The 14,169-nt window shown below is 44.2% G+C and overlaps 1 protein-coding gene across 2 annotated transcripts in view; it reads right to left on the bottom strand.

The window, feature by feature from the left end:
* The window catches only part of cfap206 (cilia and flagella associated protein 206), a 61,309-nt gene that overhangs the window by 11,770 nt on the left and 35,370 nt on the right, over window positions 1-14,169 (bottom strand). For both annotated transcript variants that reach the window (XM_072553637.1, XM_072553628.1), the window contains 3 exons: window positions 10,642-10,761; window positions 9,361-9,559; window positions 6,192-6,332 (listed from right to left, as the gene is read on the bottom strand). In XM_072553637.1, the coding sequence (XP_072409738.1) occupies window positions 6,192-6,332; window positions 9,361-9,559; window positions 10,642-10,761 (460 nt within the window). The remainder of the gene's footprint in view (window positions 1-6,191; window positions 6,333-9,360; window positions 9,560-10,641; window positions 10,762-14,169) is intronic.

Raw genomic sequence — 14,169 nt, 5'->3', positions numbered from 1 at the left:
CATACTTGAAACAGGAAAAAAATTGCAGGAATATGCTGAAAGAATGCAGGAACTTGATTCCTTGGATTATTATTCTACAATTCGATGAAATCAACAGAGAATGATAGAGATCTAAAGCACAGAAAAAGGCCCTTTGGCGTATTATGCAGGCTCAAATTAAAAACAATCACCATTATAATTCTGTTTAGCAGCACTTGGCCTGTAGCCTTGTGTGTCCTGGCATTGTTTTGAGAATCTGGATTAGTGGTGCTGGAAGAGCACAGCAGTTCAGGCAGCATCCGAGGAGCAGTAAAATCGACGTTTCGGGCAAAAGCCCCTCATCAGGAATACAGGCAGAGAGCCTGAAGCGTGGAGATACAAGCTAGAGGAGGGTGGGGGTGGGGAGAAAGTAGCATACAGTACAATAGGTGAGTGGGGGAGGGGATGAAGGTGATAGGTCAGGGAGGAGAGGGTGGAGTGGATAGGTGGAAAAGAAGATAGGCAGGTAGGACAAGTCATGGGGACAGTGCTGAGCTGGAAGTTTGGAACTGGGGTGAGGTGGGGGAAGGGGAAATGAGGAAACTGTTGAAGTCCACATTGATGCCCTGGGGCTGAAGTGTTCCACGGCGGAAGATGAGGCATTCTTCCTCCAGGCGTCTGGTGGTGAGGGAGCGGCGGTGAAGGAGGCCCTGGACCTCCATGTCCTCGGCAGAGTGGGAGTGGCAGTTGAAATGTTGGGCCACAGGGCGGTGTGGTTGATTGGTGCGGGTGTCCCGGAGATGTTCCCTAAAGCGCTCTGCTAGGAGGTGTAGAGGAGACCGCATCGGGAGCAATGGATACAATAAATGACATTAGTGGATGTACAGGTAAAACTTTGATGGATGTGGAAGGCTCCTTTAGGGCCTTGGATGGAGGTGAGGGAGGAGGTGTGGGTGCAGGTTTTGCAGTTCCTGCGGTGGCAAGGGAAGGTGTCAGGATGGGAGGGTGGGGTTGTAGGGGGGCGTGGACCTGACCAGGTAGTCACGGAGGGAACGGTCTTTGCGGAAGGTGGAAAGGGGTGGGGAGGGAAATATATCCCTGGTGGTGGGGTCTTTTTGGATGTGGCAGAAATGTCGGTGGATGATTTGGTTTATGTGAAGGTTTGTAGAGTGGAAGGTGAGCACCAGGGACGTTCTGTCCTTGTTAGGGTTGGAGGGGTGGGGTCTGAGGGCGGAGGTGCGGGATGTGAACAAGATGCGTTGGAGGGCATCTTTAACCATGTGGGAAGGGAAATTGCGGTCTCTAAACAAAGAGGCCATCTGGTGTGTTCTGTGGTGGAACTGGTCCTCCTGGGAGCAGATACGGCGGAGGCAGAGGAATTGGGAATACGAGATGGCATTTTTGCAAGAGGTAGGGTGGGAAGAGGTGTAATCCAGGTAGCTGTGGGAGTCAGTGCGTTTGTAAAAAATGTCAGTGTCAAGTCGGTCGTCATTAATGGAGATGGAGAGGTCCAGGAAGGGGAGGGAGGTGTCAGAGATAGTCCAGATAAATTTAAGGTACCATCGTTTTGAGAATGTTTGCCTCTGTCAGCCTTACAGACAGTGAGTTCCAGATTCACACCACCCTCTGGATGAAAACATTTTTCCTTACCTTATATCCTTGCCTCCTGGTTATTAGTCCTTTCATCAAGGGGAGTCTTCCGTTGCTCCTGATGCGGTCTCCTCTACATTGGGGAGACTGGATGCCTCCTAGCAGAGCGCTTTAGGGAACATCTCCGGGACACCCGCACCAATCAACCCCACCACCCTGTGGCCCAACATTTCAACTCTGCCTCCCACTCTGCTGAGGATATGCAGGTCCTGGGCCTCCTCCACCGCTTCTCCCTCACCACCCAACGACTGGAGGAAGAATGCCTCATCTTCCGCCTCGGAACACTTCAACTTCAACTCCATGGCATCAACGTGGATTTCACCAGTTTCCTCATTTCCCCTTCCCCACCTCATCCCAGCTCCAACCTTCCAGCTCAGCACTGCCCTCATGACCTGTCCTATCTGCCTATCTTCCTTTCCACTATCCACTCCACCCTCCTCTCTGGCCTATCACCTCCATCCACACCCCCATTCACCTATTGTACTCTATGCTACTTTCTCCCCACCCCTAACCCCCTCTCATTTATGATTAGATTAGATTAGATTACTTACAGTGTGGAAACAGGCCCTTCGGCCTCACAAGCCCACAGCGCCCCGCTGAAGCGCACCCACCCTTACCTAACACTATGGGCAATTTAGCATGGCCAATTCACCTGACCTGCACATCTCTCCACTCTGCAGGTACCCTGATGAAGGGCTTTTGCCCGAAACATCGATTTTCCTGCTTCCTGCTCCTCGGATGCTGCCTGACCTGCTGTGCTTTTCCAGCACCACTCTAATCCAGAATCTGGTTTACAGCATCTACAGTCCTTGTTTTTACATAATCTTTGCTTCCTGTCTATCCTAACTTATGCCCCTCATAATTTTATACATGTCAACAATGTCTTCTTTCAATCTCCTCTTGTCTGAGATAAACAATCCAGACTGTACAATCTGTCTTCATAATTGAAACCTTGCAACATGCTGGTAAATCTCCTTTGCACTGTCTCCAATGCTATCACATCCCTCCCATAATGTGGATTCCAGAAATGCACATAATACTCGTTTAAATTCTTTCATAATCCCTTTGAAGTCCTCCTCATAATTGACGATGCTTCCAAGTCCTGTATATTATCTGCAAACTTTGAAATTGTTCCTTGTACACCAAGGTCTAGATCATTAAAATATAAATCAGGAAAAGCAAGGGTTTTACGGCATGTTAAATCAATGGAAAAAAATGATAGGGAACTTAGGAATGCCAGGAAATTAAACTTTCATATATGAGCAATAAATTTGTTTTGTCTTATAATTGCCGATTCACAGGCATCCGATACAATTGGCTCGAACAACCACGGTTAATTTAGAAAGGGAAGAATTGAAAAGTAGGAGAAAGTGGGAATTTTGCCCTGCAATCAGTTACTTTTTTTTGGCCCATTTTGTTTGAAGTCTGTTAATAGCAAGGAACAATAGTTATGAGCTTTCCTTTGTTAAAAGAATAATAACACAAGGAAAAATTCTAAACTAAATTTTAATATTACCACATGTCCACAACCCAATGATCTCAGCTAATAGGTCAAGCACATTCCAAACAAAGGAACAACTGAGCTTTAGAAACATTTTGTTTTGATGCGTACATGTAGCTCCTGATACTTGGTTATAAAGTTATATCAATAAAGTTTTTGTCGTCTCAGCTGGGAATAGTGCGTCCTATGTTCCTATGTCTTTGATAACCCATGCTAGTGGTTCTGATCTATGATTTCTCACTTTTCCCATGATGAAACATCTGAACTTATTTCAATGTTGAATTTTGCCATCTTTTTGGTAGAGCTCTATTAAGTATCTTAGACAATTTTGTAACAAGTTCTTCTCAATAGAATTTGCTTGTCATATTTTTGGATTGGAGCAAAATGTTTTAATGCATAGGGCTATCAAGGCTGGGACATGAAGTATATTCAAGGCGAGAGTATACAGTTTTCTAAGCATTAAGGGAATCAAAGATTGTGGGGATAAAGGAGAAAACTAGAGTGAAGGATTGTCAGATCAGCCATGATATCATTGAGTGGTGGAGTGGACATAATTGATGGAATGGCTTCTGCTGTTTTGTCTCACGGTCTTAAATATATAAGTTTAAAATCACACTGATCACCATAAATGCAGTAGATATTTAGTCCACTTATATCTTCCACCTAAAGTATAAAGTACTCTAATAATGCACTCATTGCAATCAAGTCAATGACAAAGGATCACGTTATTGGTCATATTTGTTAAGGCCAGATTTTGAAACAAGAGACGAGAAACACGAGTCAGGAAAATTCCCAAATTTACAGCCACATCTCTGTGAAAGAGGCCCCCGCTGGTATAATTTTGGTCCAGGCACACAAGCCCATCTGTCACCTCACAAGATCTTAACCTCATCCTCCCAGCCAGCCCTCATGCTCCTTCCAAGACCTCCTTCAGATACCCCAGAGCCCTTCCCTGTGCCTGCCACCCCTCCCTGTGCATTCTTCACATCACTTTCAGTATCCACGAGGCACAGAACCAATGGAGGTAAAAACAATGACTGCAGATGCTGAAAATCAAATACTGGATTAGGAGCCAATGGTAAACAGCTTGAAACTACATGCTGGCTCTGTAAATGCAGTCAGTCAGATGTTACCGATACCTAATATTCTGGCCCAGATCCTTGTGGACAGCACAGACTGAGAAAACCATAAAAATGCTGAATTAAAATTGGATATGGCATTTTTATGCATGGTTTACAGGGCACCTAATGCCTGCACCAGAAACAGTTTTTGTAGAAACATAGTCCCAATAAAATGACTGCTTTTCTATGATAAAAACCAATCCACCCAATGTGTTGCCATCCTCATATTAGAAGAGCAGAAATCCTTACACAGCAAGGGTATACTGTCATAGAACATAGAACATAGAAGATTACAGCACAGTTCAGGCCCTTCGGCCCTCAATGTTGTGCCGACCTGTAAAACCAATCTAAAGGCCATCTAACCTACACTATTCCATTTGGATCCATATGTTTATCCAATAACCATTTAAATGTCCTTAAAGTTGGTGAGTCTACTACTGTTGCAGGCAGGGCATTCCACGCCCCTACTACTCTCTGAGTAAAGAAACTACCTCTGACATTGTCCTATATCTAACATCCCTCAATTTAAAGCTGTTAAACAATGTATATTAGACAGCAACCTTTCGATTTCTATGTTTAATAGGGCACAGCTGCTGGAAATTGCTGCCCAATTTAGACTCACCAACATTTCCGTTACAAAATCTAGCCCATGATGTTTCAACACTTTCAGAAGGCTATTGGATCTTCTGAGGGGGATAACTCAAGTTACACATTTTTTTGGCAAAGTGGAAAGTACATTCCATTTTAATTTAACTAAATGATAGGATCGTTATTTGCTAGAACAAACCGAAGGAGGCCTAAAAAGATAAGGATCAGCACAATTAAAGGTGACATCCAGTGACATAGTGACAAAATGTTTTGTAGCATCACCCCTCTAGCATCCCTATATTGCCATGTTTCCAATCTCTAATGCCTTCATGGGACGATGCCAAATAAAGTTCAGGCTTTCCCTAAAGCACTGGCAACATGGACAGTTGCTCTCCTTTGCCCCATTTGCTGAGGCATTATGCTGTGGAATTCCCTCCCTAATACTTTCTGGCCCTCTATTTTCTCCTATAAGACAGATTACAACTTTAACTTTTCACCAAGTGTTTGGTCAGCTCTGCTAATATTTCCCCAGATTGCTTGGTGTTAAATCTTATCTGATTACAATCCTGTGAAGTACAATGGGATCAGCTGTCCAGGACATTGGTTAGGCCACTTTCGGAATATTGCGTGCAATTCTGGTCTCCTTCCTATCGGAAAGATGTTGTGAAACTTGAAAGGGTTCAGAAAAGATTTACAAGGATGTTGCCAGGGTTGAAGGATTTGAGCTGTAGGGAGAGGCTGAACAGGCTGGGGCTGTTTTCTCTGGAGTGTCGGAGGCTGAGGGATGACCTTATAGAGGTTTACAAAATTATGAGGAGCATGGGTAGGATAAATAGACAAAGTCTTCTCCCTGGGGTGGGGGAGTCCAGAACTAGAGGGCACAGGTTTAGGGTGAGAGGGGAAAGATATAAAAGAGACCTAAGGGGCAACTTTTTCACGCAGAAGGTGGTGCGTTTGTAGAATGGGCTGCCACTGGAAGTGGTGGAGGCTGGTACAATTGCAACATTTAAGAGGCATTTGGATGGGTATATGAATAGGAAGGGTTTGGGGGGATATGGGCCGGGTGCTGGTAGGTGGGACTAGATTGGTTTGGACTGAAGGGTCTGTTTCCGTGCTATACATCTCTACGACTCTATTAACAATGTGACAGAAGTTAGTGAAATGCCAGCTGTTGGGGTTACCACTACCATCGAAGCAGAGCTACTAATAACCAGCTTTTCTGCACCACTGAGTAGTCTGTTCATGTGGCAGGAACTGAGCACTGGCTATCTGCTTTCCTTGTCAGACACTCGGACGTGCAGACCAAGGAGAAGGTTTTTCATGAATTAAGCAAATTGTTTCAACTGAACAGATGACTGGTGAATCTTACATACCTCTCAGAAGGAGACCATGTCTTGCACCAAGTGTGTAGGCACAGAATCCTCGATACTGTAAAGTTGGTTGACAGTATACTAGTCTGTCTTCTGGGAAGACCCACTCTCGGTTCTTGAAGTCTGATGGGTTAATTCTTTGCCCTGAGTACCAAACAATTCAAGGAACAATTGGTACTTTTGCTCATCACCAGAGATACACAATTTAATAATCACCTCAATTACATCAATACAATCTCTTATTACTCCTGAACATATACGGTTGCCTGAGCAAAGAAGAATCAGATAGAAAGGACTGTACATCTGATCAGGGAGCCTGACTCAATTTTCCATTCAATAAATAATGACTGCACAGAAATATCAGGACACTACTATTGTTCATTCACAGGACATGGGTATCACTGGCCAAAGTAGCACTTATTATCTATTTATTGTTAAGGGTCAACCACTCTACTGTGGGTCTGGTGTGACAAGTAGACCAGACTCCTTCCTTAAAAGACATTAGTGAACCTGATAATCAACAATGGTTTATCGGTCATCATTAGACTATGATTCCCATTTTTTATTGAATTCAGATTCCACCATATGCCATGGTGGGATTCAAACCCAGGCCCCCTGAGCATTATCTGGGTGACTGGATTAATGCCTAACCACTGGGCCATTGCTTCCTCCTCTATCATTATCCATGTCTCTAATTCACTGTGCCTGAGCAATATAATGCTCCTGGATGCAGGTAAAATAAAACCTGATGACAACATTTTTGGTTGATCTCCCACTGTACCTCCCCTGGTGTTGCTCCTGGGCAGACCAGGACATTGACAGGGGCGTGGAGCAGCTGAGAAAGAGATTACCACAAAGGGCCAAGATGTCCAACAGTTGTATAGGTGTTTTCTGGAGAGGGACACCAGTTGAAGTGGGATTGATATTGGATTTGTTTCTCATCCTCTGAGAATACTGAATACAAAACCTGGAGCATTAGAAGGCAGAGATCTCCCCATTAAGGCCTGAGAGGGGAAGCTCAGGACACTAGATGCTGGCACAGAATTAAAATTATTGTTAATTGGCAAATTTAAGACATCTAGTATTTAAATTTAAAATTGATGAAACTTACGCATCCTGAATGCAGAAAGAATAAAATCTGATGATCAAATTATGTATGACAGTCATTGAAGAAAGGGAATCAAATTGAATCTGTTTTTTTTAAATTGGGCATGATCATTACTAGGCAGGGGAGTTTGATAAATATATTCCTCCGTGAATTAGTTGCGAGTAATTATCATTTTCAGACTGATGAAGGATAATATTTGTAAACTGTGACAGTTAATTTTTATATTGGTCATGTTAACAATTACATGGTTGCTAAATTGGGCATGATACCTACTAAGGATTAAACTTGATTGTTAAACTTGGCTGGAAAACAAATTATTTAAGGGAAGCACTTTTTTTGTGATAATTATGAGATTGGACATGATTAAAACCAAAGGGAAAATAAAGTTACTGTTAACTGTGAGCTGGCACATAATGAAAGGTGCAGGCATGAGGGTGGGACAGAGAATTGAAGAAAGCCAAGTATTTTTTAATGTTTATAATTTTCACACTAATTATCTCCACCAATTGACAAGATACAATTCCAAAGATACCTGGTATTTTCTGGTACCTAAATGGCCTTTCTTCAGATGTGACCCCAGAGAATGAGAGTTGGCAGCCTAATTGATTGTGACAGGATTTTCAGAACAAAGCCTTAATTAGGCATCACCAATATTCACATGCAAGTATTTTCTTGGAAATGTGAGTGAATTAACAATCAGAATGAGCTCATTACAGCATCCCTTCTACAGTTTCACACTTGGATTAGCTAATTCAGCAAAGACTGGAGCTTAACACTTGAGGGAAAGGAATGTGTTTGATACCAGCACCTAGAATGCCTCACACATCAAGTAGATCTTGGTGTGTTCACATTTGGGAGATGACAGCAAGTTCTGTATTTAGTACCACCTCTACAGAATTCTGTGTATTAACTCCTTAGGAACAGTTTTTCAAAATTGTTAATCCAGTGGGGAGTACTGCCAAAAGTTGTGAATGTGCGTTCCTGGATTTATCCATCCATAATGCCCTGATGGTGTTATGGGCACGGTGGCTCAGTGGTTAGCACTGCTGTCTCACAGTACCAAGGTTCCAGGGTCTATTCCAGCCTTGGGTGATTGTCTGTGTGGAGTTTGCACATTCTCCCCGTGTCTGCGTGGGTTTCGTCTGGGTGCTCCGGTTTCCTCCCACAGTCCAAAGATGTGCGGGTTAGGTGAATTGGTTATGCTAAATTGCCCCATAGTATTAGGTGCATTAGTCAGAGGGAAATGGGTCTGGGTCGGTTACTCTTCCGAGGGTCGGTGTGGACTGGTTGGGCCAAAGGGCCTGTTTCCACACTGTAGCGAATCTAATCTAATCTAATGATAAATGCAGCTGACTAGCGAGGCTCCCTAATAGCAGTATACACTTGTACAACATTAAAATAAAAATTAATCTTATAGGCTGATAGATGTACAACCTCAATCTTCTCTCTACTTACTATCACTCTCCTCACTCCCCAACCTCTACCCTCATCCTCATCCTTTCGAATTGATTTGGGATACCTTTTGTCTAATTTGTAATGTTGCATGTAATGTTACTGCACAATGGGAGGGCGGGGGGGGGGGGAGAAATAGCTATTGTGTTCCACATTGAACTTGTTTTGGGAGTCAGTGTTTAAAAGAGAAACAATTACATTTGGATTTATATTAGAGTTAACAATATAATGTTTTAGACTTTTATGACCTCAACACTATTGACTGAATGTGTGAGGATATATCTCACTACCCCCCATTTATACACTATTCATTGTGAATTTATAATATACACACACTCTGTATAATCTTTACTACCTACGTTCTAATTTCAGTAATAGTAGTTTGTGATCTTCTGTATTAGCTCCATATAGTTCTACGCTTCCTTCATAACGAGTAAAGTTTGCTGAGTTACCTCACCCATAAAAATACTAATTGTGGGATTTGGGTTTAAATTGTAACCAAAAATCTACACCGTGCTCAAATTCCAACTGTGCCTTTCTGAAAACCAAAGCATCTCACCAGTGTTTCAAATGTGTAATTTTGTTTCAAACTTCTGTCCCTGCTGGGCATACCTGATACTTCACTTAACCTCTGCTCATCCGTTTTCACAACCACTCCTTCCAGTAAGGGTCCAATGACCCCATCTGGAAACAGCTGTGAGTGAGTTGCCAAGTATGGATCCAAGTTGGTTACTAAGTTGCTGAAAACACTGAGAAGTACCAACTCATCTTGGAAAGCAGTCCACAGGTTGGAGAGAGCAATAAAATGAGGCTGTAACACAGGTAAAACAAAATTTACAATAGGTTTAGTATAGATTCGAAGGATTTTGCAATCTTATAGATTATGTTTTAAATGTATATAATTTGCCTGGAATGTGTAGAATTTGCCTGGATAGCACCCAGAACAATACTTTTCCACTGTATTTTGGTGCATGTGACAATAATAAATCATTGGTGTTAGTGCTATTGTTAAAAGCTTCATCTGCTTTATAATAATCCTCTTTCTGCTACTTTAGTGGTGGAGGCATTACTGGTTTATCTTGATTTGTAAAGTAGAATACATTGGGCTGGAAATAACCAAAAAGAAGTCAATCAGGGGTCTTGGCCTGATGCCAAAGTGAGTGTCGGTGTAGAATGTGCTGATGTGATCATTTCTAAATTAAAGCTTATTTGGTGCCATTGGCATCTTCCCAATTTGTCACATATGGGCATGCTGGATTTCTAAGAACATTGGCAAGGTAACAATCCTCCTTCCACCCAGCTTTGCCATTTTTAATGGTGTATATGATAAGGAAAGGGTGAGGCCTTTTCCACTCTTTGTCAGGGGCATCGACGGGAGGGGCCTGACTTTCTGAGCATGTGAGGCTGTGGCGGTAACACATGTGGCTCCTCATGGCGATTGGTGGCAGCAGTGGAGGCAGCAAAGGGGATTGGATGGAGCATGCCTCAGGAGGGGGCTCACTGAGACCCCAGGCCAGTGCTAGGCCCAGTGAGATAAGACTTTGAGGTCTAGACGTTTTCCTTTTCTTTTGGCTCTGTTTCTTTTATTTCTTCCCCTGCTTTATTTTTAGAAATTCTGGCTTTGAATTTTAAGATGTGGCCAGAAAATGTCAACTTTGTAAACTTCTCACTGCACTCCTGTGTTTCTGTACTTGAGTACATGTGGCAATAACATCTGATGCTAATTCTATTAACATTTTCCTGTCTCTCTCACCATTCTGTACCATGGCCAGGAGTGAAAAATTTATGATAACAAACTATCATTCTCTTTTTCACATCATTCTTTTCTTCCTTTGTTCCACAAGTTTAAAAATGGGAGAAACAAATTTCATAACAAATTTCATAAACACTCACATAGACTTGGGCGGTGGGTACAGCTGCCTTTGATTTGACTATATCATTCAGCTCCAATATTTGTCTCTCTAACTGACGCTCCAGCATTTCTACCTGTTTAGCGCATGTGACAATTTCAGTCTGTGGAGGAAACAAGCACCACATAAAATTATTAAAAGTCAGAAGGGTCTATACGATTGTATGGTACTTCTAATCATACACCAAACCAGCAAAATCTTTGGATATATGAAAGGGAAGGGGGAGATATTAGGTTTTGGGCAGTGGGTGGGGAACAATGTCCAGCTGAAAGGCTTGCTTTGATGTTCATGCCATGTTCATAACCCGACATTACACCACATTAATTCAGAAAGCTGACAGTGCAAAACATGCCCCTGTTGCCAGCTTGGTATTTCAGAGAGTACGAAACCCAGCATGACAGCTAGTATTGAAGGGCAGGCTAAGGCAGTCTGAAAAGGAAAAAATTAAAGTGTTTCAAATGAAAAAAAAATCAGCTTTATGAAAAGAGCAAAATTATTGCTGTGCTTACTTAGAGAAAGCTGGACATGTAAACAGTTGATCTGCCCACTTATCCCCGACTACACGCAAGACTCCTTCTAAATGTTCAAATACTGGTCTAATGTCTGTGACGGGTGGAACCTGATTAAATGTTTGAAGATGGAAAAAGTGCCAAATGCATTGGTGTAGCAGCCATGATGTGATTTGATGATAAGGGCCATAGTTATCACTGACGGCTTGGATACAGAAAAGGATAGAAAGTGTTATTGGGTTGTTTTAGTCAGGGTTAAGCATTATCACCTTTGAGCCAGGTTTTTATCAAAGTCATAATGTAACTGGAATCAAACAGATGATTGTAGATGTCTTGTCAAGTGGACTGACCAGGGGTGCGTATCTAAGACTTTTTTTTGGAGAGCGATGCAGTGCTTTTAGTTGAGGTTCATTTCGAGAAGCTCCGTGATCCAGTACTCTGTGCTCAACAGGTTGTTGCCTTGGAATCACATTAAGACAAACATCAATTGCACCTCAAGGACCATCAACTCATTGAAAGATGGTCTGTCTTCCAGTGCAAGGAACTGTTCTTGATCAAGTGTTGCAGGCTGCCATATTTCAAGATCCAGAATTATATGCTGAGGGACTAAAGCTGGGGTGATCATTACCAAGAGGCAGTAGAGAAATGCCACAAACTGAGCTCTTTCTGCCAAGATATTCCTGAGACTCTGTTTCTTTTGAGAATCCCTCAAAGCTTCTATGGGAAAGGCCGTTGACAAGGTTCCACATGGGGAAGGTAAGGAAGGTAAAAGCTCATGGGATCCAGGATAACTTGGCTAGATGGATCCAGAACTAGGATAGTATTAGGACATAGAGGGTGGTGATAAAAGCTGTTTCTGTGACTGAGCCCTCTGCGCAGTGCCATACAATAGGGATCAGTGCTGGGTCCATTGTAGATAAGTAAGTTTGGGATGACACAAAGATTGGCTGGATGGCAGCAAGGAGGAAGGTGTTAGGTTATGGGAGGATATAGATGGATTAGTCAGATGGAATTTAACCCTGATGCACCTTGGACGGAGGAATGAGACAAGGGAATACTCAATGGATGGCAGGACTCTAGGAAGCCTAAAGGAACAGAGGGATCTTGGGTGCTAGTTAACAGATCTTGGACACTGTCCTACCGCCCCCAGTCCAGGAACTCCCCACATACGTTCGAGAAACCACCCACGCCCTCCACCTCCTCCAAGACTTCCGTTTCCCCGGCCCCCAACGCCTTATCTTCACCATGAATATCCAATCCCTCTACACCTCCATTCGCCATGACCAGGGCCTCCAAGCCCTCCGTTTTTTCCTCTCCAGACATCCCCAACAGTACCCTTCCACTGACACTCTCATTCGTTTGGCCGAACTGGTCCTCACCCTTAACAATTTCTCCTTTGAATCCTCCCACTTCCTCCAGACCAAAGGTGTAGCCATGGGCACACGTATGGGCCCCAGCTATGCCTGTCTCTTTGTTGGCTATGTAGAACAGTTGATCTTCCGTAATTACACCTGCACCATTCCCCACCTCTTCCTCCGCTACATTGATGACTGCATTGGCGCCACCTCGTGCTCCCACGAGGAGGTTGAGCAATTCATCAACTTCACCAACACATTCCACCCTGACCTTAAATTTACCTGGACTATCTCTGACACCTCGCTCCCCTTCCTGGACCTCTCCATCTCCATTAGTGACGACCGACTTGACACTGACATTTTTTACAAACCCACCGACTCCCATAGCTACCTGGATTACACCTCTTCCCACCCTATCTCTTGCAAAAATGCCATCCCATATTCCCAATTTCTCCGCCTCCGCCGTATCTGCTCCCAGGAGGACTAGTTCCACCATAGAACACACCAGATGGCCTCCTTCTTTAGAGACCGCAATTTCCCTTCCCATGTGGTTAAGGATGCCCTCCAACGCATCTCGTGCTCATCCCGCACCTCCGCCCTCAGACCCCACCCCTCCAACCGTAACAAGGACAGAACGCCCCTGGTGCTCACCTTCCACCCTACAAACCTTCGCATCAACCAAATCATCCGCCGACATTTCCGCCACCTCCAAAAAGATCCCACCACCAGGGATATATTTCCCTCCCCACCCCTTTCCGCCTTCCGCAAAGACCGTTCCCTCCGTGACTACCTGGTCAGGTCCACACCCCCCTACGACCCACCCTCCCATTCTGGCACTTTCCCCTGCCACCGCAGGAACTGTAAAACCTGTGCCCACACCTCCTCCCTCACCTCCATCCAAGGCCCTAAAGGAGCCTTCCACATCCATCAAAGTTTCACCTGCACATCCACCAATATCATTTATTGTATCCGTTGCTCCCGATGTGGTCTCTACATTGGGGAGACTGGGCGCCTCCTAGCAGAGCGCTTTAGGGAACATCTCCGAGACACCCGCACCAATCAACCAAACCGCCCTGTGGCCCAACATTTCAACTCCCCCTCCCACTCTGCTGAGGACATGGAGGTCCTGGGCCTCCTTCACCGCCGCTCCCTCACCACCAGACGCCTGGAGGAAGAATGCCTCATCTTCCGCCTCGGAACACTTCAACCCCAGGGCATCAATGTGGACTTCAACAGCTTCCTCATTTCCCCTTCCTCCACCTCATCCTAGTTTCAAACTTCCAGCTCAGTAACTGTCTCCTTGACTTGTCCGACCTGCCTATCTTCTTTTCCACCTATCCACTCCACCCTCTCCTCCTTGACCTATCACCTTCATCTCCTCCCCCACTCACCCATTGTACTCTATGCTACTTTCTCCCCACCCCCACCCTCCTCTAGCTTATCTCTCCACGCTTCAGGCTCATTCCTGATGAAGGGCTTTTGCCCGAAACGTCGATTTCGCTGCTCGTTGGATGCTGCCTGAACTGCTGTGCTCTTCCAGCACCACTAATCCAGTATTTGGTTTTCAGCATCTGCAGTCATTGTTTTTACCTTAGATCTTGGAAGGTGGCAGGACAGGTTAATAAAACAGCTAAGAAGGGACAGTTG

Source organism: Chiloscyllium punctatum, chromosome 3 (assembly GCF_047496795.1).
Source record: "Chiloscyllium punctatum isolate Juve2018m chromosome 3, sChiPun1.3, whole genome shotgun sequence".
Classification (NCBI taxonomy): domain Eukaryota; kingdom Metazoa; phylum Chordata; class Chondrichthyes; order Orectolobiformes; family Hemiscylliidae; genus Chiloscyllium; species Chiloscyllium punctatum.
Note: the sequence above shows the minus strand (reverse complement) of the source record. Positions and strands in the feature narration are given on the sequence as shown.